Genomic DNA, 22,201 nt, shown 5'->3' with positions numbered 1-22,201 from the left:
ATTACCCAATGCCAATGCTCAGGCTAACTACAAGAAAGTTACAAGCCCACTTAAGGAATGCTGAACTGACCTGTATAAAGGCGGTAACACTTTCCAGAGCGGCTGCGTCCGCCACGTCCTGCCCGCTGGTTAGCTGATGCCTGGGACACAGGCACCACCACCAAGCACTCGATGGCTGTCCTGGGGTTGTAGGCCCTGAGCTTCACAAAGCCGCAGTCAATCACATACACAATGCCACTGATAGTAATGGAGGTCTCTGCCACATTGGTAGCCACAATCACCTACACACACCATAAAAAGAAGAGCAGAAGAAAAGTCACTGGGTTCTTTTCACTTCATATAAATAAACTGTTGTTAAAGGTCCTAAAGATGCAACTGTGTTTCAAACATTATAGATCTGTCAGACGATCTGACAGGCAGATAAACAAGGTTTCATGTGGTGGTGGTTCATGAGTATACTGGCTACTCCGGAAGCAAATCGGAGTCACAATTCAAAGCCAACCATGGCAGAGTTAATGAGACTCTCATTTCAACCAACAGCTGGAGTTGGCAGCATGCATATGCCGTCACCTCTAGTCATGTGAGGAACAGGAACAGGAATATCAGTTTGGACTAGCCCAGGAAAAATGCAAGACCTTATGGGAAAATAACTAAAAACAAAAAGGGTTGGGGATATGACAAGTGGCAGAGTGCCTGCCTGCCTAAACAGTATGAGGCCAAGTGCAAAACCCCAAAACTGAGGGGGTGGGGAGAGGGATTTTTGGAGTCCTGGGCTAGAAGTTCCCCAGCCCTATGAGCCGACCAAGCACCACCAGCCCGGTGACCCAGCCCACCCTCCTTCACCTTCTGGCCATCAGCTTCCTCATCTACATTATACCCCAAATTGCTGGAGGATTAAAAACACACATGAAGTGAACAGAACCTAATGGTAAATTCAACAATGGTAGTTGTTGTACAGCACATCACTATTTTGTACAGGCATATTCATTTTCCGTTCACATTGTAACTATTTCTCAGTATCTGTACTTGACCAGGCACTCTGCAAGGTGCTGGAGATACAAGCTGGGCAAGACAGACAAAACCCCTGCCACTCCGACACAGTGAACGTAACAGATGCTAAGAAAAAAAAATACAACCTGTATCTGAAGCCCAAGGTATGACAGGTTTAACTTCCCTCACCTCTGGCCACTTAAGCTATGACCCTTTTACATGGCAGTCCTTGAAAACTGGCATAAGGCATCTGGATTGGGAGGAATCTTTCCGTTTTGTTTTCTCCATCAAAGGAAAATGCTGAAGCTTGCACTGAAGGATCTAAATTTCTCAAGCCAGGCCAGTAGTGTCTCAGAATAACAAGCTAGCAAATGTCTCCCCAAGCCAGCCGTCTGCCTCTCCCACTCACAACACACAGTATTACCTAACCACATCATGTCATTTCCAAAAGATAAATATTTAAAGATATCAATGTGTGTAGTGCTTCCTCAGATTCCTCCCCAACTCCTGCTGTGGTTCAGGAGAAAGGTCAATGGGACAATGGGAGTAAGATAATTGCTGTCAGTTCTAGGAGTGATGAGAATGGCTCAGTCACTGATTGGTCCCGTGCCCTCCTGCTCTGAGGCTGGAGACACAGCATACTCCCTTTTAAATATGCCACATAACATCCTAATGGAGTTCCTCAATCTTTTCTGGTTCATGGAAAGTCTTCATCTTCCTCCCAATATTTGCAAACTTCTACAAATTTCTATATCTGCAGATCGCTTCTATTTACAGTAAATGTCTCACAGTCCTCCTCCTTTTAAAAAAGTTCTTATTTTACTTAGAATAAAAAAAAAAATTATAAGCTGGGCACCAGTGGCTCATGCCTGTAGTCCTAGCTACTCAAGAGGCTGCGATCTGAGGATCCAAGCAGAAAAGTCTGTGAGACTCTTATCTCCAATAAACCACTCAGACTAAGCTGGAAGTGGCACTGTGGCTCAAGTGGTAAAGCATTAATCCTCAGCACAAAGAGGCTCAAGGACAATGCCCAATCCCTGAGTTCAAGCCCAGGATCAGCAAAAACAAAACCAAACAAAAATCTTCAGAGGGGCTGGGAATATGGCTTAGTGGCAAGAGTGCTTGCCTCCTACACATGAAGCTCTCGGTTCAATTCCCCAGCACCACATATGGAAAATGGCCAGAAGGGGCGCTGTGGCTCAGGTGGCAGAGTGCTAGCCTTGAGCGGGAAGAAGCCAGGGACAGTGCTCAGGCCCTGAGTCTAAGGCCCAGGACTGGCCAAAAAAAAAGCAGTCAACACAAAAACCTTCAGAAAGCTGAGTGCTTTTCTTCACCAAATGGAAGGGCATTAGAAAGGAAGAGAAGGAATACAAATACAATCTGGCAATCTACTATGATGCGGCATATAATACGTTCTACATTATAACAGTGGGATGTGCTCCTCTAGATTGGATGGCCAAGGAACCTCTCTGAAAGCTGAGGCTGAGGCCTGATTTACAGACTGCAACCCTCCAGAGATCCAAGTTGAAGCTATATTTCAAAGGAATGAGAAACAACAGTAGCAGTTATTAATACAAAGGGAGCTTGGAGATAGAAGCAGGGCCGGCAGTGCAGTCTCTAGGCTACCTGGAGGTACTGGGAGCTGCCCTGGAGGACTTGAAGTAGTAGGGGCATGTATACAGATCTCTCAGAATCTTTCTTTTTTTTTTCCTTTTTTTCTTTTTTGCCAGTCCTGGGGCTTAAACTCTGGGCCTGGGTGCTGTCCCTGAGCTTCTTTTGCTCAAGGCTAGCACTCTACCTACCACCTGAGCCACAGCACCACTTCTGGCCTTTTCTGTTTATGTAGTACTGAGGAATTGAACACAGGGCTTCATGGATGCTAAGCAAGCACTCTACCACTAAGCCACATTCCCAGCCTGGACTTTTTTCAGACACTTCTTATAAATTCATTTTATAAAAATCTTCTAACATTTTATGTAATAGTTACGATTTTATACGATAGAATCATCTATCTAAACGTGTCATTTATTTTTTATAACCATGATAACTGAGACTTGAGGTTAAGAACTTATTTGGGGGCACACAGCAACTCCAGGATGGCATCGATGCCTCCTGGCTGGTTTGCTGCAGTTCATGTCTGACTGGGCAGATTCGGGTTGGTACAGCCCACTGGCCAGGGGACCAAACTTGAGAGTGGACCCTCAGCCCATCTTCATCTACTTCATTCTCTGCCACCTGCTTTACACTCATCTACTGAAAGGGAAAGAATGAAAGATGAGGAACAGGAGGCAAACCAGCTGGTTCCTTTTAATCAATTGATACTTTTTCCCACAGCTGGCTCCTATTACCTGATGCCTTTTCCCATCACACCTTTCCCTGCCCAATTTCAAGGCTAAATATTTTGTAGGCACACCTTGAATTAATTGATTTAAACCTGGCTCTATAGGCAAAATGGTACTCTATATAGAAACATTGGTAATAACTTTTATCTAGTATTCCTTACTGATCACAATCCACCATGACAGTCTCTTGGGTCATGAGAAAAATTTGGCAGAAGAAAAGTCATCTCCTCTGACTATCACTGTCAGAGTGACCCTTCTGTGGTCTATGTGCTTTTAGATCTAACAGGTCTAGAAACATGGGCCTAAAACCTGAAAGATACATTCTTTTCTTTTTTGCCAGTCTTACGGCTCGAACTCAGGGCCTGGGCACTGTCCCTGAACTTCTTTTTGCTCGAGGCTAGCACTCTACCACTTGAGCCATAGTGCCACTTCCAGCTTTTTCTGTTTATGTGGTACTGAGGAATTGAACCCAAGGCCTTCATGCATGCTAGGCAAGCACTCTACCTCTAAGCCACATTCCCAGCCCTGAAAGATACATTCTTGTTTAGCAAGCGTCACTTCAATTTTTAAAAATTAATAAAAGCCTTTGTAGTATAGATGGTGAAAACCTAACAATATGATTAGAGGTGGCTACAAACACCATTGGTCACCAGGGGAGTCTCACCTTTCTGACACTTCGTGACACTCTTTCAAACACTTTCATTTGTTCAAAGGAAGGCAGCCCTGCGTACATGGGGAGAACCCGGAGGTGTTTCTTCATCCCAGTGCGAGCCAGTGCTCGGGCCTGCTCAATCAGCATAGACACAACAGTTTCTACTTCCTCCTGAACATTGAATAAAGAACCAAAGGAAGTGGAGACCGATCATGTTATCCCAAGAAAACACAATGGGAAATCACAATTTTAGTTCTGGTCAATTCAGGAAATTCTCTGCTGTCACCCATCCCTCTTGATGTATTGTTAAGCAAATAGTACTAAGTATGGTGCCAAAAGGGTGAAAATCTATAACTGTAACCAAACAGTCTTCAGTTAAGTGAAGCGTTCCCCATAAATAAAAACAATGGCAATTTTACTCAGCTTTTATGTGTGTGGGCAAACAAAGCAATTCAAGAACAGGAACAAGTTGTGGCCTATTAAATCATTATACTATTTCCCCAGAAAAGATTACTAACTGTGGAAAATGTCTGGCAGTGGAAAACATTACAGCTAGAGGGGAGTTCTGAAGAGTGCTGCAATCCAGAGAGAACACCAGGCCTGCTCAGTTGTTTTTTCCAGTAATGTGGCCATTTCCCACCTCCAGGATGAACTGGGAAAGCAGCACTAGCATAGAAGCATGTGGTCACAATGTGCAGGCAATAAAATGTGCCACATTCAGAAGTGGTACACCAAACAGCCCACTGACTCAACTATTTTTTCTTGGAATTAGCTAATACACATGAAATACAGTTAACCGTCTGTAGGCAGAACAGGAAGAAGGAACTAATGGTTCCTTGATCTATGCAATCTAGCAACTACAAATTACAACCAATCACGAACTAAATGGCTAGCCAGGCCTTAACAAATTTGCTCATCAGAGAGGCCCAACGGAGGAATTACCTGACCAGTAAGAAAGGCTAGTATGTCTCCATCTCCCTCTGTCTGGTGAATTTTCACCACAGTTTCCACAGTTGATTTGATATAATCTGGAACAGGACTGAAGAGACGTATTAGATAAGTTCATCATTGAAATGTGCTCATTAATTATAGAACAATTACCATAATCATCTGGCAGCAAAACTTCATGAAAGTTAGTTTGGACCTGCCTCCTAGGTAACTAGTACATAATAAAGTAATTATGAAGTCTTTTTTTTTCTTTTTATAAAATACAGTATCCAGGGGCTAAAGCATGTAACTTAGTGGTAAAACACTTAGTGAGGCTGCAGAAGGCCCTCAGTTTGATCCCCACTACTGCAAGAAAGAGATATGAAATAAATACATACATATACTCTAGATATGTATAGTTATTAAAAGCAGCATTCAAAATAAAAGGAAACTTCATTCCGCTGTATTTGCAAAGAAATTAAAACAACCCATGCCTACAGGTGCTTAGCCAGGAAAAAACAATGACCACAGTGAATACTGAGGCACACCCTCCTCCCAGTTCACGTTTCCTCCTGGCTATGGTCAACACCCCTGGATTGAGTAGATGGAGCTGGTGGGCATCTTTCCAGCTAAAACAACTCAGAAGTGAAGCTCACCACCTCCTGGATTTATCAGCCACTGGACCAGGTCCTAGTCTTAGCTCACCCTGACTAGGTACAGGCATTAGGGTGTCCCTTCCTGTCAAAGGGACTTACTTGGCTCTTCCAAAAATGCCAGCCTGGCTGAGCACCAGTACGTCCTTGCTTGGGCATCTTTGCAAACCCCAGTTTGCCGCTTTCCCTTAGCCTTCTACAACTTTGCTCTCAGACTGAGCCACAGGCTGAGCAGAATTGCACACCAGTGTCAAGATTTGACACAGTCCAGCAGGCTGTGCAGGTGGCTGAGCAAGGCTTAGAACATAGTGTTGTCAGGGACAGGAGACACATGTGCTCCTCTGCACCACCCTCAGTGCTACAAGAAGTTGTAGTTTCCCGTCATCCCACACTGCAAGCCCTGTTCAGCCACTAGCACGGAAAGTCAAGCTTTATCAAACCTTTGCAGATAAAAGATATCCACCGGAAACGTTCGCCCTTCCACTGTAAGGATCACACACGTATCCCTGGTTGAGTCATTGGTTTCATTTTGATTAAAGAAATCTCGAAATTTCTGTAAGAAAAAAAAAGCCATTTTCTCTCTCTCAAAAGCATTTCTTGGAAAGAAAAATTAATGTAAAACTGGCAGAGGAGAATTGGGCAGTAAATATCCAGTATGTTTAACGATTAGACAGTACAAAATAATTTTTCCATGAACATCCTGAAACTGTGGGAAATTACATTTCAATGACTGAAATATAAATGAAGATTAGATTCCGAAACTGCATTCAGTGATGCATCTAAGTTTGACATGTAGTTATGGTACTAATTTTATTCCCATCTTTCTATGTTTTATTTAACTGAAGGTTAGGTCATAGTGTGTCTCAAGTTCAGGGCATGTTAAAATAGGCTAACATACAGCTCTAACCATCTGAAAAGTACACTGCTGTAAAGGATATGACTACTCCTTTGAACTGTACCTATGATGCTGATACACACTGATGGCAGTGTATATCCTATCTCCATATAACTTATCTCCATCTCTACTTGTCCTACAGGAATTCACACAATATCTGGATGGGCAGGTTATCAATCATACATTCCCACACTCCTGCAGGGCCCCGTGGATGTACATTCTGTCCCATAGCACTTGACTATCAGATACATGAACTTCAGCCCCGTGTTTCACAAAAGGAAGCATAGACATAAAAGTACTTCGTGCCAACAAGAAGACTCTGTGCTACAAAGAACTCTCCATGTACACCTCCTCACAATCCTTCTGGGTTAGCTGATCCAAATCACATCAGCCTTCCTGCATCCAAGCAGGAAGCATGGGCACACTGGAACTAAGGTACAGGCAAGTGAGAACAGACCCACATGCACTCTCCGGAAGTACCAACAGTCCAGGGAAGACAGATGTTGTGCCAAGAACCATTTTATGATTGCATAAAATAAGAGGGGAAGAATGCCTACGTGACCAGAAAAGAGCTGCAAACAATCACAGTCTGAGTGAACAAAAGATTAGTAACAACGGGCTTTTCAGTCTTTCTGGATACAGCACAGCCCCTTGGCTGAGCCACAAAGGATGAAGATGCTCAAGAGAAAGAGGCAGCCCTTCTGTATGATACCAAGTATACAAAGATGTAAAGAAGCATCCATTACAGGAAAAAGATCATCATTTAAGGTAGGCCTGTCTACCTTAACTGAGTTAACTCTCTCATCTACAAGATGGACAGACTTCTAGCTACTGGCCAGGTTGCTGCAAGGTTTGAACAGCGTACGTGACTGCCTGTGACCTTATTCAGTAAGACCAGGGCAGTGAAGATGGGCTTGGTATCATCAGACCTGTGTTTTGCATCCCTGACTTCTGTGACAGTTTGAAGACAAAGTAGAGAAGAGATTGGTGGCAAGTAGACTACTAAGGGAATTATTAAAATAGTTCAAGGGAGAGAGAATTAAAGTATGAACTCGGACAAATCATTCCAGGGAATGACTGCCAGGACAGCAGCTGACAATCAGTGAGTATTCATACTCACAATCATGATGAGGAAAAGGAAGATGAAACTGATTCTTATATAAGCAGAGATTCACACTTCCTAAAGCAACTAGTTTTGGACCTAAAAGACTATAATAATGAGAAAGAAGCTAAGACAAAATCCAAGAGATCAGGCTTCAAAGTTTCAGTGGTCCCTGGCCAATCAGCTGCTGGACAGCTAAGGCTGGCTCACAGAAGGAAGGCCAAAACCACATCTAGTACCAAGTGTCAGGTGAATGAATCCAGAGACCCAGAGTGGCAGCCTTGAAAAAAAAGCCAAAGTTACCTGGGAAGAAGTTACAACAGAGGCAAAAAAAAAAAAAAAAAAAAAAAAAAAAAAAAGAGCAGAGACAACAGGACAGAGTCAGAAGCTACAGGAGGAGCAGGAAGGTTTGAAGAAGGGATTGGTGGACCGTGATGAAAGTTAGAACGAGGCATGTAGAACAAGGAGGAAGATCATGCCTTGACAACTTGGTGGAAGCAGATGACTAAACTTTAGCTGCTAAGGAAAATGTGGCACCGATGAATAAGACAGGCACTACTTCTGCAAGAAAAAACTCAGCATGTACTGAGAAGGCATAAGATCTTCCTGCTGTTGTTACAATTTTTTTTTTTTTTTTTTTTTGGCCAGTCCTGGGCCTTGGACTCAGGGCCTGAGCACCATCCCTGGCTTCTTCCCGCTCAAGGCTAGCACTCTGCCACCTGAGCCACAGCGCCCCTTCTGGCCGTTTTCCATATATGTGGTGCTGGGGAATCGAACCGAGAGCTTCATGTGTAGGAGGCAAGCGCGCTTGCCACTAGGCCATATTCCCAGCCCAAGGCATAAGATCTTATAAGATCCTGGTCCTTAAGATCCTTATCCCTTACATCATTTAGAAATATATCCAAGCAAATAAATATAGTACGAACAGCATATGAATCCTAAAGTAGAATCAAGAAAGAGGAACAATGAAAGGAGCTCCCCCCATGCGCCAATTCTAACTAAAATAATAGGTTGGTTCAAACAGTTACTATGAGACAGTTTGGTTCAAACAGTTACTATGAGACAGACTGTAACTCCATTGGCCACCTGCTTGTGACCTGGCATGCTCTGTAAGTGTTGTAACCTCATTGGCCACCTGCGTGTGGCAGGTTCGATTATGTGACGTTTGCCTTTATAATCCGGCCTGGAAGGCAGCTCGGGGTCACAGTTTCAGCTCCCAAGTCTGGGCTGTGACCCCGGCCAGTCAGTTTGCTTTTTACTTCTCCAATAAATCCATCCTTTTACCATCAAAAAAAAAGAAAGAAAGAAAGGAACTCCCCCCTGCCCCCAAAAAAGAAGAGTCTAAGCCAGGGTCTGCCAGGGTCTAGGAGGTAGGTTCCCAATGGGCACATGGTAAGAAATGTAGTAAAATTTAGGGGAAGCAGTCTGTGAAACCAAAATGAAAATAATATACTTCACTTCTGCATTGGGCTGTCTTCTGGCTCTCCAAGGGTTACTTTGCTGGTAGCAACCCTTACCTGACTCTACACAAATGGCTCCCTGTAGCCATGCTTCCCCCCACTCCCCCCACATGCCTACAAGATACAGATTGGGACACGATGGGAATCCAGCCCCAGATGCCCTCAGGTTCCTTCTCCAAGAAACTAGAAAGAGGAAAATTAGTCTTTCCCAAAGTAATTGGACTTGTGGACTTGTGACAAAAAAAAAAAAAAACAACTGCAGCAAGTTCCATATTTTCTGTCATGTGGATGGATGCAATTAAAAGAAAACACAATACCTTATTACACAAGGGTCAAAAAATACTTGGTAATTACAGCTGGTCATGTATTAATTGCTCAATTGAGCTCAAATCAGCAAGGCAACTGAAGCAATCAAAACCCCTATCATTTTCCACTAGTCTCAGCACCCACCGATCACAGGTATCTTCATCTTCATGCTAGGCCACCCAAGTCCCCAAGTAAAACCAGAACAGATGGCCAATCAGCAGCCCTATTCCTATCCTACAGCCATTTGAAATTAGTCCATCACCCACAGATGCAACAGCTGGGGAGCAGGGATGGGGTTTGGGTACTTCTGGGCCTCCGGATCAAAATGCTACCTAAAGATGGACCCAGAACAAACCCTGTTAAATGAGGTAAGCAAAGCTCAGAGTCAAACGGTGCATATTTTCTCTCATATGTGGAAGCTAGATCTAAAATATACCAGGACATGATAATTATACAAGACTCTAGATATTCACACATAGTGAGAGCAAAGGAGGATGCTCTTAGGGGAAGAGCTCAAAAACAGAAAGCCCCTGTGCCTCTGAACATATAAAATAATACTTACCAAAATGAATTCCAGGAAATGGAAACAAGAATTTGTCATTTTGGCTTGTTCATTTATCTATTCTTTGGGAAAGGGGATGTAAGGGGAGGCACAGAAACAGAAGGACAAGAGGTGAACAAGGGAACAGTTGTTCTCACTACCTACTATGTTGAAAATGAACTGTACAACTTGTGGGTGGGCACAGGAGGGAAAGGATGACATTGTCCATAAAGAAATGTACTCATTAGCTGACTTAGGCAATGGTAAACCCTATGTATATCACCTTTATAGTAACCATTTCTAAAATGCTACTGAAGCCACACCCTCTTCATCTCCCTCCCTTATGCTGCTCCTCACTCTTGCACTCCTCAGCCCACTCATATCCTCTTCTTTGTTCTCTTACTCTCACATAAGAACTCCTGCCACACCTACACAGACCCACCCTATCCAGCCCACAGATCACCCCCACACAGACCTCACACTTCCCTCCACAAGGGAGGCACTGGATATGCCAGCAAGGAAAGAATGAAGAAACCATAGGCCAGCTGAGCTTTGTAGGCCCCACACAGGAAGGGCTGAGGAATGTACGCTGCCTTCCCACTTTAAACAAAAAGGTAAGTCCAGGCAGTCACCCATAACAACCACTACAGGCAGAAATGAAAATAAGTGAGTTTTTAAATCTCAGTAATACCAAAAGACAAAACTACTGTGCATCGTTCAAACCTCACTGAAATCTCCTGGGTGAGTTTCTGGACACCCCCAAGCTAGCTGAAGTTAACTGCTTCTTCACTGGCTGCCTTGGCACCTTTAACATGGAACAGTAAACATCTAATTTTGTTTCTGCCTTCCCCAAGGAGTGAGAGAGTGTGTATGGATCACTTGTAGCTAGCTTGGTGCTTAGCATATATTAATAGTAAGCAGCCAAAAATCTGTGTAAAGTCGAACAGCTGTTTGAACTAAAATGCTAGTCATCAAGGGAGGGAAACAATGCAAATCTAGCCACAAAAAACTTTAACAGACAGGAGCCAGTGGCTCATATCTATAATGCCAGCTACTCAGGAGGCTGAGATATGAGGATCACTGTTTAAAGCCCCCAGGCAGAAAAAGTCCATGAGACTCTTATCTCCAATTAACACCGACCCCCATCCCTCACCATCACCACCCCCACCCCGCCAAAAAAAAAAAAAAAAAAGCCAGAAGTAGAGCTCTGGTTCAAGTGACAGAGTACTAGCCTTGAGCAAAAAAGCTAAGGACAGTGCCCAGGCCCCAAGTTTAAGCCCCAAGATTGGCACACACACACACACAAAAAAAAATCAACATAAAGAATCGGGGTGGTAGAATGGCAGTCCTTAAGCAAAAAGGCCAAGCAAGAACACAAGGCCCTAAATTCAGGCCCCATTACACACTCTCTCTCATATACATTATATTTATATATGGATATGTGTACAGAGTAAGCTCCAATTGCACAAGTCTAAACATATATGCTATGGTCATAAATTAAGAAATGCAGCTTCACACTGAAAGAAGTAAAAAATAAATAAGTAAACGCGGCCATGTAGAAAGACAGCATGTAGAGAAACAAGACAAGTAGGTAATCATAAATTCTCTTAGCTAATTACAGGCTAATTTCCACCCACAGTTAAAAAGGAACATCCTATGATTTGGTGGAATCTAGGACAACAGATGGCCCCAGAAGGAAGGCCACTCTGCCAAAGATGAGTGATTGCTGGAGGAGCCTTCCCAAGGCCGTGTCCAAAAATCCCAGTGTTTATGGGGGAGGGTAAGGAGGGAAAGGCTCTCTCACCTCTGCATCCAGAGTAGCTGAAGCCACAATCAACCGAAGGTCCCCTCGCTTTTTCTGAATCTAAAAAATAAGATATTAGAAAGCCAGGGTAACAGTGTAATATGTATAGGGGGAATAATCTGATACTAAAAGTTACTTCAAAATAACAGCATGGGAAAAAAGTTTTCGGAGGAAAGGGAGCTTATCAACAAAACCACCACAAACTAGTAAAGTCATATGAAAATGGGGCCATCGTACTATTCTTTCTAGTTTTGCAAATGTAGGATTTTTCTGAAATACCAGGCTAAGAAAAGTTTTATACAAAATATATAAAGGAGCTTTTAAGCCCTCAATGTGAGATTACTGAAAATAGAACCATTTTTTCCTGACACGTGGCTCCCGAGACAGCCTGAATCTATGTATAACAGTCAAAGAGGAAAGACATAAGCTGGGCACTGGTGGTTCATGTCTATAGTCCTAGTCACGGGAGTCTGAGATGTAAGGATCACAGTTCAAGGCCAGCCCAGCCAGGAAAGTCCAAGATACTCTTTTTTTGGGGTGTGTGTGGGTATGTGGGGGGCAGTCAAAGGCCTTGAACTCAGGGCTTGAGCACTATCCCTGAGCTCTTTTGCTCAATACTAGCAGTCTACCACTCTGAGCCACAGCACCACTTCCGATTTTTAAGTGGTTAATTGGTGATAAGAGTCTCATGAGGACTTTCCTGCCGGGACTGGCTTTGAACCTCAACCCTCAGATCTCAGCCTCCTGAGTAGCTAGGATTACAGGTGTGAGCCACCAGAGTCCAGCTCCATGAGACTCTTATATCTACAATAAACTACCAAAAAAGCCAGATGTGGAGAGAGCCAGGCAAACGGTGACATTTTCCAGAAATAAATGTTCTCTTTGCCTGACTTACGTAACTGTAACTCCTCTGGATATCACCTTTATAAGAATAATTTTTAAAAAATAAAAACCAGGAATAGAGCTATGGCTCAAGTGGTAGAGCACGAGCCTTGAGCAAAAGAAGCTCAGGGACAGTGCCCAGACCTAGAGTTCAAGCCCCTGGACTGGCACTAAAAAAAAAAAGCAAAGACATAACAAATGATAGCATCAAAATAGAATTATAGTTATTCAAAAAGCCAATGGTTAACAGGTAGAGGAAAATAATCAAATAAACCTGAACAAAATACCTAGCAACAATGAAGATTGATTTATTTTTCACCTACCACACCACAAGGATTTTTTTTTTATGGCTAATACTCAAGTATTGTGCAAAGATGCAGAGAAAATGGACCCTCTTGGTCTTATTATTCCTGAAAACGTAATAACCTGATAAGAAAATTCCTCATATCAAACGTCTCATTTTGGCCAAGGAAAAAAATACAGAGAATAACATTAGCAAAAGCAGCTCACATATTCTAAGTTACACGCTATACTACAGAACTTGCATACAGCCATGCATAAGCACAACAGAGATACCTAGCTAAACAGGTTAGGAGAATCTAAAATCAAATCCACCTTCCCCTCACCTAGCTCTGATATACTCCCTGAGAAGGCACCTTTTTCTTACATCTACAAAGGTCCTACGTGGTCAAGTAGTGATGCTGTCTATTCTGAGCATTTCATGTTTCCACATTTGAGCCTAATAACAAATGATGCAGAACAACTCTGACCAGCAGATTGCTCTTCAGTCTGCACCCCCTAATGAAGCAGCCACTGGCCATAGGAGGCTATATAAAGGCCATGGAATAAACAAGGCCAGTGTGGCAAGCAAGCTGACTTATTTTATTCCATCTTAATTTAAATCTAGATAGCCACAGTGGCTAAAGGCTGCCATACAGGAAGTATAGCAGCACAGATACAAACTTTAATATCCCTATTATAGAGATAGGTACATATGGTAGTCAGAATCTGAACCCAGCAGCTCTGTCCAGGGCCCAAGCTCTAAATCACTCTGATCTACTATTGTTTTCTGAACTCCTGTCACTGAGAATTTGTCCAGAAAAAAACCTATCAGACAATAGAAAGTGGAGGCAAGGCAAGCTTGCCCATTTATTGTGATCCTTGGGGCCAGATAGCGGGCACCCAGAGGCCATTACAACCTTCCATCTCCTCTGGAGTAGGCTTGAAAACTTTACAATAAATAGCTTTAAAAAAGAAAAGGGGCCTGGGAATATGGTCTAGTGGCAAGAGTGTTTGCCTTGTATACATGAAGCCCTGTGTTCCATTCCCCAGCACCACATATATAGAAAACAGCCAGAAGTGGCACTGTGGCTCAAGTGGCAGAGTGCTAGCCTTGAGCAAAAAGAACCCAGGGACAGTGCTCAGTTCCTGAGTTCAAGGCCCAGGACTGGCCAAAAAAAAAAAGAACAAAAATGCAACATATCTAATTAAAAGGCATTTACTACAACCATACTTGCAATACATAAAACCTGAAAGCCACATAAAATGCCTAACAGTATGGAAAGAGTTGCACATTTTATGGCAGAGATAGGTGATATGTAGCCATTCTTCAAAGAATATTTAATGGTGCAGAAATGATCCAGATAGTAAGAGAAATTGCAATATATAAATTAGCACAAAAACACAAAATCACACTCAGAAAAAAAGAAGAAACATACTAACAGCAGGTTATCAGGGATATATTCTCTAAATAGGTGGGATAATGGATGGGGTTTTTTTTTTCCTTATGCTTTGTTGAATTTTCAAACTTACTGCAGTTATTTTCCCAAGTTGGTAACACAACAAAAATACAGAAAGCAAAGGCAAGGGGAGGAGCCGTACCTTCTTTAGCAAGCCAATGGCAATGTCCATGTACAAAAAGCCAAGGCTAGAGGAGGAGCCATACCTTCTTTAGCAAGCCAATGGCAATGTCCATGTACAAAAAGCCAAGGTTAGGGGAGGAGCCGTACCTTCTTTAGCAAGCCAATGGCAATGTCCGTGTACAGAGTCCTCTCATGGGCTTCATCCAGCATGATGACACTAGGAACCAGAGATTGCTTGCAGTGATCATCAAAACAGACACCTCTACAACCTCATCCAGTCCAACAAAGGGGTACTCAGCCCTCCTGTAATCACTTCCTACCAATAAGCAGGGCGACCTCAACATATCTTGGTGGAGAAAGTGACTACCTGCTATCTTTAAAGAACTCTACCACCCAGACTAAATTTCAATAGGATTTAATACTGGACTTTCAATGGCACATAAAATCTATAATGCTACAGAACACATAAAAATCAGAATAAGGATCAACCATCTTAAGACTGTTAAGCTTAATAAGCAGCCCAAGAGGGAGGTGACCAGAGCTATCACACACATTAACTAGGCAAACGGGACATTCTCTCCCAGAATACAGAGCCTAGGAGACAATCTCAAAGCTACATACCATAATGGATGACACAGAAGAAGGGAGAGAGTGATTGATGAGAAAGAAATAAATTGGTCTCTGTTACATTCAAAACCCTAAGCAGGGAGGGAGTTCTCAACCATGCTGGTGACTGTAAGTCACCACCGTTCTACAGTGGCAGAGTGGCAACACTTAAACAAAAAGGGCAAGTAAACAAGTTTCTAAACAGTAACAGGGATTTCCCTGTGCTGGATTTTTGGTTGTCTGTTAAAAAAAAAAAAAAAAAAAGCTACCTAAATTCTGAGAACATCGCCAAGGGTCAGAACAGCCATGGTCAAGAAAAAAGCTTTGGACAGCTAAACATACATGAATCTCAGCTACAAACACAAATGTTTCTCAATTTACTTGTACACTTGGAAACATTAGAGAAAGGGAAGTCATGCTTACCTGTATTTTGTTAGCAACGGATCAACCATCATTTCCCTCACCAGCATCCCATCAGTAAGAAACTAAAAAGTAAAGACACAAGTTTTTAAAAAAACGTATTGAAACATAAGTGAATGACTTCAAGTTCAAGGGCAATTTTGTTAAGTTGAAGTACAATCCTGTGCCGATTTTTTTTTTTTTTTTTTTTTTTTTGCCAGTCCTGGGCCTTGGATTCAGGGCCTGAGCACTGTCACTGGCTTCTTTTTGCTCAAGGCTAGCACTCTGCCACTTGAGCCACAGCACCACTTCTGGTTGTTTTCTGTATATGTGGTGCTGGGGAATCGAACATAGGACTTCATGTATATGAGGCAAACACTCTTACCACTAGGCCATATTCCCAGCCCTCTCCTGTGCCAAATTTTAAGAGCAGGACATTTTTCCACCATACTTTGCTTGACCCTGGCACACAACAGCTACATGCACACATGGGAGGGAAAGTGAAAAACCACTAGGAACCAAGCATCTGGAAGTTACTGCCAGATTGAACTCAAAAACTTCTTGTGAAGGCCTAAGAAGCATGTGCTTGTCTAACCCATGGAAAACAAGCTAGTTTCCATCTATTTGATGGCATAGATGAACACTGCCTTCGCCTGGAAAAATGCATGTCAAAGGGAAGAAATTACACAAGCTTGGAACAGGCTCCATGTTTACAAATCACTCCTCTGATTATTTTCAACTTTCCTCTGTTGCAGGAGTGAGAACTGATAATCTAACGACCAATCTTCATTTCATCAGAGCATATGTTCATTGTTTTACTGCACCATCAGAGTACAACTGACTCTAGCATAGTGCTAAACAGACACCCTGCTGGGTTGATCATACACTGAATGTTATTGGTAATAATTATTTTAATATTAGCAACTAGGTCAACTAAGACACAGATAAATTACATTATCATGTAAAACTAGGCCAACTGACTAGTGAAAACATCATTTATAAGTTCTATGCTGTATCAATTTCTATTATTCCATTCGGCTTTTAAACTGGTAAGATTATTTCAATACTTAGATATGTATGTGAGTCACTGGGAAAGAGCAACATGTATAAGAAATGGCAACTTGGAGTGATGGCACTATGACTGAGAAGCTTATCATAAGAGGTCAGTCATTCACCCTCCCAGGCCCTCAACCTTCTCCTCTGTAGGCTAAGGGCTCAACTTCAGAGTTTCTTTCTGGACTACTATTCAAATGAACTCTTTCAATGAGCTCTGTATTTCCTAGTAGACTAATGTCCACAAGGACCAGGTTGATGTCCTTTTTTCTGTCCTATTCACCAGCGAGGGCAACATGAAAAGCGGCTGGAGCACCTCACCTTAATCCTTGTCGCCAGCGGGTTGCTGCAGTCATCAAAGCGGATGCAGTAGCCCACCTCGTGGCCCAACACTGCACCCCTTTCCTCGGCTACTCTCCCTGCAACCTTTGGGAAGAAAGATCATGCTGAAAATAGAGACATAGAAATTACTGCACAGAGTACGTATTACAGAGCCTAAAGGTCAGCACTAACTAGTATATGAGCACAATGGCAAAGGAAGAGACAAAAGGCAGATTGTGAGAGAACAGTGTAAAAACTATGTCAAGTACTAACATATATATCCTGCTTCCAGGTCAGTCAGATATACATATAGATATAGATATAGATATAGATATAGATATAGATATATGCATATATCTGGCTATCATGATATTGGGGAAAATCTTAAAAAACAATGTTTATCATTGATTTTAATTTAAAAGACAATAAAAATGTTCACATTCACTACCTAACTACATAACTGCAGAATTAAAAGAAAGAGGTAAGACTAGAGGCTTCGAGGGAGCCAGCACATCAAGCCAGGTGAGGCAGGCCTCCACTGGCCTTCCATCACATGCACGCACACCCCTCACCCCTACCCTACCCCTCGTCTGGAGTTCCTGAGCCCTAGTTTGGAGCACGGCTGCCACAGGAGGTGTTCTGAGGCAGAGCTTCCTGACACAGCCATTCTGGCTCTGTGAGACTCCCTGCACTCAGTCCTCTCAGCCAAGCTCGCTTTGTGTTATCTGCCCATCACTGTTTAAGAAATTGAAGAGCACATGAAGATCAGAAGAAGCTTTGTCTAGTGACTTGAAATTACAGCTCTGGCAGGCCAAATCTACACCACCACATAGTCTTTCAAAACATCATATGAAACCAGAAATTCATCCTACACAGCTCGACCTCTAGAGGTTGTATTTCTCCATAACCAGCATTTCGTCAGGCAGTTTTGCTGTTGTTATTGTTCTGAGTTAACCCTAAATACCACTATACTACAAATCCCAGGAAATGGTACAGACAATGTATATTGTCTGTAGGAGCCTATTGAGACATTAGGTTTATAGGAATGAGACTAAGTTGGTCAATACTCTTCATAAAACCATGTGATTCACCGGGCACTGGCGGCTCACGCCTGTAATCCTAGCTAGTCAGGAGGCTGAGAGCTGAGGATCGCAGTTCAAAGCCAGCTAGCCTGGGCAGGAAAGTCCATGATGACTCTTATTATCTCCAGTTAACCACCAGAAAACCGGATGTGGCTCTATGGCTCAAGTGGTAGAGTGCTAAACTTGAGCTGAAGAGCTCAGGGACAGTGCCCAGGCCCAGCCCCATGACCCATCAAGAAAATAAATAAAGTCTCAGGGGATCTATAGAGAAAAGGCCATGTTTCTTAATTCTTGTGATTTCTCTATTTGCACTATATAAATTTGCATTAAAAACTGTTTTCAGCTGGGCATGTCTATAATCCCAGCATTTAGAAGGCTAAGGCAGAAAGACTTCCCCAAGTTCAAGCCCAGACTGGAATATAAACAAGACCCTACATCTTAGCTAATCAGTAAATAAGTAGTAAAGTTTTATTTTCAAAATTTTTTAAACTCCATCATTTATAATCACATAGGGTTATATTCTGTTTTTTCATAGACTTTTAATTCTATCATTTACATTTTGTTCCTAATAACCTCATCAAATGGCTAGACAAATATTACTTTCTGACATTCCTAATATATACAGAGAGAGAGAAACTAAAGAAAACAAAAACAAAAACAAAAAATCCAGGGCTGGACCCACAATTGTAATCCTAGCTACTTGGGAGGAAAATCATAGTCAAAGCCAGCCCAGGCAAAGTTAACTTGAGATCCTATCTCAAAAACAAGCCAGGGGAGCTGGGGAGATGGCCTAGTGGCAAGAGTGCTTGCCTCGTATACATGAGGCCCTGGGTTCGATTCCCCAGCACCACATATACAGAAAACGGCCAGAGGGGCTGGGGATATGGCCTAGTGGCAAGAGTGCTTGCCTCCCATACATGAAGCCCTAGGTTCGATTCCCCAGCACCACGTATACAGAAAACGGCCAGAAGTGGCGCTGTGGCTCAAGTGGCAGAGTGCTAGCCTTGAGCAAAAAGAAGCCAGGGACAGTGCTCAGGCCCAGAGTCCAAGCCCCAGGACTGGCCCAAAAAAAAAAAAAAAAAAACAAGCCAGGGATGTTAGTGTATATCAGTAATCTTAGCTATTCAGAAGGTGAAGGCAGGGGGATCACAGTCTAAGGCCAGCCTAGATAAAACCATTAGGCTCTATCTGAAAAAAGTAAACTAAGATGGGGCTCAAGCAGTAGAAAGCTTTTCTAGCAAGCTCAAGACCACCTAGTAGATAAAGAAAAACCAATCACTGAGCACTACACAGAAGTGCTAGGTCCTGAGCTTTCCTTACCTGGTCAACATACACTGGTGGACAAGATACACTAGCATCCTTGAGTGTGGAGCTAGGGGCAGATAGATGCTCAGCTTGCTCTCAATCTCTCATGGAGGAGGGCCTGGTCTGGAAGTCAAACTTGGAGCTGGTGAAGCTAGTTAGAGCGCTCTTCACGGACAACCTCTCACAAAGATCAAGCACCACTTATGCATCTACTTCTGGCCTCTGAGATTGTTTTCAGAGGGAATGAGAATTTACTGGAATAAACTGTTTACACTCAAGAAAATGTCACAATGACCTTCCAACCTTGTATAGTTACTGTGTGCTAATAAAAAAACAGTTCATGTGGGACTACTGGAATGTGAAGGTGAAGGGTAAACAAAGGGAGAATGCGATTATGATCAGAGTACATTATATGCATACATGGAAATGTCATGATGAAACCCCTTACTTCGTATAATTAATATAAAGGAAACAGGGTGTGTACATATACACACACACACACACTACCATGCTGTCTTCTGGATGTTTTTGCTTATGGCACAGTTTCGTAATATATTACACTACCTCCTTCCATTCTAAATGTGCAATTCTCTTTAAGACAAGGAAGTAATTGTGAGACTCAAAAGAAACCAAATAGGATTCATTGAACTAAAAACACATGAACAGTGCTGAAGTGTAAGCAATGCTTGACAGAGTAAGATCCTGGGTTTGATGGCCAGGACCATAAAAAAAAAAAAAAAAAGAACACAAGAACACTGTGGATAGACAAATTCCACAAAACCTTACAGAGGAGCAGATTCTAAAAGCAGTGATCAGTAATACAAATAGACAAAGGAGGTATACCATGTATTTAAGCAGTGCTCTTCTTAAGAGAATAAAATAATTATAACAGAAAACTATACCAAGATATGACAGAAAAAAATTCACCTGACATAAAGAAAGATTTGAACCTCAATATTGAAGTTTTTCCATATTTAGGAAAAATGAAACAGCACAATCAACATCAAGATATGTCAAGATTCTTAATGAAAAAAAAAAAATAGTCTTGCCAGATGCTAGTGGCTCACACCTGGAAACCCAGCTATTCAGGCGGCTGAAACCTGAGCATTGCAGTTCAAAGCCAACCCGGGCAGGAAAGTCCATGAGACTCTATCTCCAATTACCAGAAAACCAAAAGTGGAGCTATGGCTCAAAGTGTAAAGTGCTAACCTTGAGCAAAAAAGCTCAGGGACAGTGTGTAGGCCCTAAGTTCAAGCCCCACAACCAACAACAATCAAAAAAAGTCTTAAGGAATATTCAAGCAGAAAAAGTAAGACAGGAAGGAAGAAGTAGCCCATACTGAACCTCACACTTCTCTACAAAGATCTTCCATATGAGAATCACAAAACTTTAATCAAGGAAAAAAATGCTCAAATGAGATTCAGGGTAGGCAAAATCATGTGAAGTAATTATTGTTGAGCATTCAATCCATTTAAACAAGAATTAAGGTTAAACATCTATGGAAATTGTGACCAAGAATATAAAGAGGGTAAATAATTCTGGAATACATTGCAACTCTAAGAACAATGTAAGAAACCTCAATAAAGGCTCTGTGTGGTTTCTAAAATCCACAAAAACGGGGGTATAATAACAAAATACAAAACATTAAATATAAAAAGTACATATTATAAATCTTGAAATAATAGTGTCAATGTTTCTATAACTAATGAGGAAGGAAGGTATACACGGAACATGTGAAATTTCCTCTTCTTTAACAGGGAACTGTAACATAGTTTGGTTATTAAGTAATATTTTTATGAGTTTTTCACTTCTCAGCTTTAATAAATTCTCTAAAGATATTTATCCAAACTTCAGTAGCTACACATATTTTCATTGTTTCCTCTTGTTAGGTTCAACACAAGTAAACATATAATCATTCTGTACAATTATTTTGTCCAACCAGCCAGATACTCATCTTTAGTTGAAAAGAACCTTGAAATGATGTTCACAAAATGTGTACAATGCTTGTGCTAGAAGATCTGGGAGGTTTTAAAAATTATTTGTTTTCCTTTTACTTCCTTAGGACTGTCTTTAAATGTTTATAATGTAGAGGTATTAATTTACAAACATTCAATTCACTGTTCTTTTAAACTAAAATTCTTAAGGAACAACTTCTACTACTCATTTGCAGTTTTTAGGAAATAAGAAAACAAGTTGGGGAAAAACAAAACGCAGGCAGAATCTCAGCAAAAACTTACTGTCACGGCAGCTACCCTCCGAGGCTGCGTTACTCCAACCACTCTTCCTTCCGCCGTCCAGCCAGCTTCTGCCAGATACTACAAGCAAAATCACAACTGAGTATACATTTTTTTTGTTTCTGTTGTTATACTATGCTTGTTTTTTATCTTGCTGCCTATGCTTCCAGTGTAGCTGGAATGATGGTTGGTACCACATGTGGCTTATTTGCTCAGATGGGGTCTCACTAAACAAAGGTTCAGTGGGCACCTTCCTAAATGATGAGAACTGTGCCGAGTGACTTGCAGGTTATCCCCATGAGTAATCCTATAAGGAAAATATAGCAGCATCAGCCACTTAACAGATGAGGGACCAGAGAGATCGCACAGCCTGTCCAAGGAAGCTGATAAACATCTAATAATTGGAATTCAAGCTCAGCAAACCAAAGCCCTGACACCGAACCAGAATACAACCCTATCGCTCAAAAACAAACTCTTACCCATGCAGTTAATCTCCTGGGTGGAGTATTAAGTGAAAGAAACATAATTTCTATATAAATAGAACAACCTGTCCATGAAGCTAATCACATCAACACAATGTGTGATTCAGTCTTCTGTTGCATGCTTACGATTTCTGCAAGGAAGAAACTGAATGATGCATCAGATGCAGTGCGGAATGATGCATCGGATCCAGTGCGGACAGAGGTAGTAGGTGTTGTGGGGCATCTGAGACCACAGTCAGAGGCAAATCCCATTTCAGTGCTCCAAGCTGCTTAAGTAGTCCCAAGTTTGGCCTTCCAACAGTA

The 22,201-nt window shown here is 42.1% G+C and overlaps 1 protein-coding gene across 2 annotated transcripts in view; it reads right to left on the bottom strand.

Moving 5' to 3' along the window:
• Dhx35 (DEAH-box helicase 35) overlaps positions 1–22,201 on the bottom strand; it is a 54,480-nt gene that overhangs the window by 21,501 nt on the left and 10,778 nt on the right. For both annotated transcript variants that reach the window (XM_048349189.1, XM_048349188.1), the window contains exons 4-12: positions 21,420–21,497; positions 16,796–16,900; positions 15,446–15,507; positions 14,564–14,633; positions 11,673–11,732; positions 6,005–6,117; positions 4,927–5,023; positions 3,997–4,155; positions 71–281 (exon numbers count right to left, since the gene is read on the bottom strand). In XM_048349189.1, coding sequence (XP_048205146.1) covers positions 71–281; positions 3,997–4,155; positions 4,927–5,023; positions 6,005–6,117; positions 11,673–11,732; positions 14,564–14,633; positions 15,446–15,507; positions 16,796–16,900; positions 21,420–21,497 — 955 coding nt within the window. The remainder of the gene's footprint in view (positions 1–70; positions 282–3,996; positions 4,156–4,926; positions 5,024–6,004; positions 6,118–11,672; positions 11,733–14,563; positions 14,634–15,445; positions 15,508–16,795; positions 16,901–21,419; positions 21,498–22,201) is intronic.

Source organism: Perognathus longimembris, chromosome 6, assembly GCF_023159225.1.
Source record: "Perognathus longimembris pacificus isolate PPM17 chromosome 6, ASM2315922v1, whole genome shotgun sequence".
Classification (NCBI taxonomy): domain Eukaryota; kingdom Metazoa; phylum Chordata; class Mammalia; order Rodentia; family Heteromyidae; genus Perognathus; species Perognathus longimembris.
The sequence above is the reverse complement of the archived record's forward strand: the minus strand, read 5'-3'. Positions and strand labels throughout refer to the sequence as shown.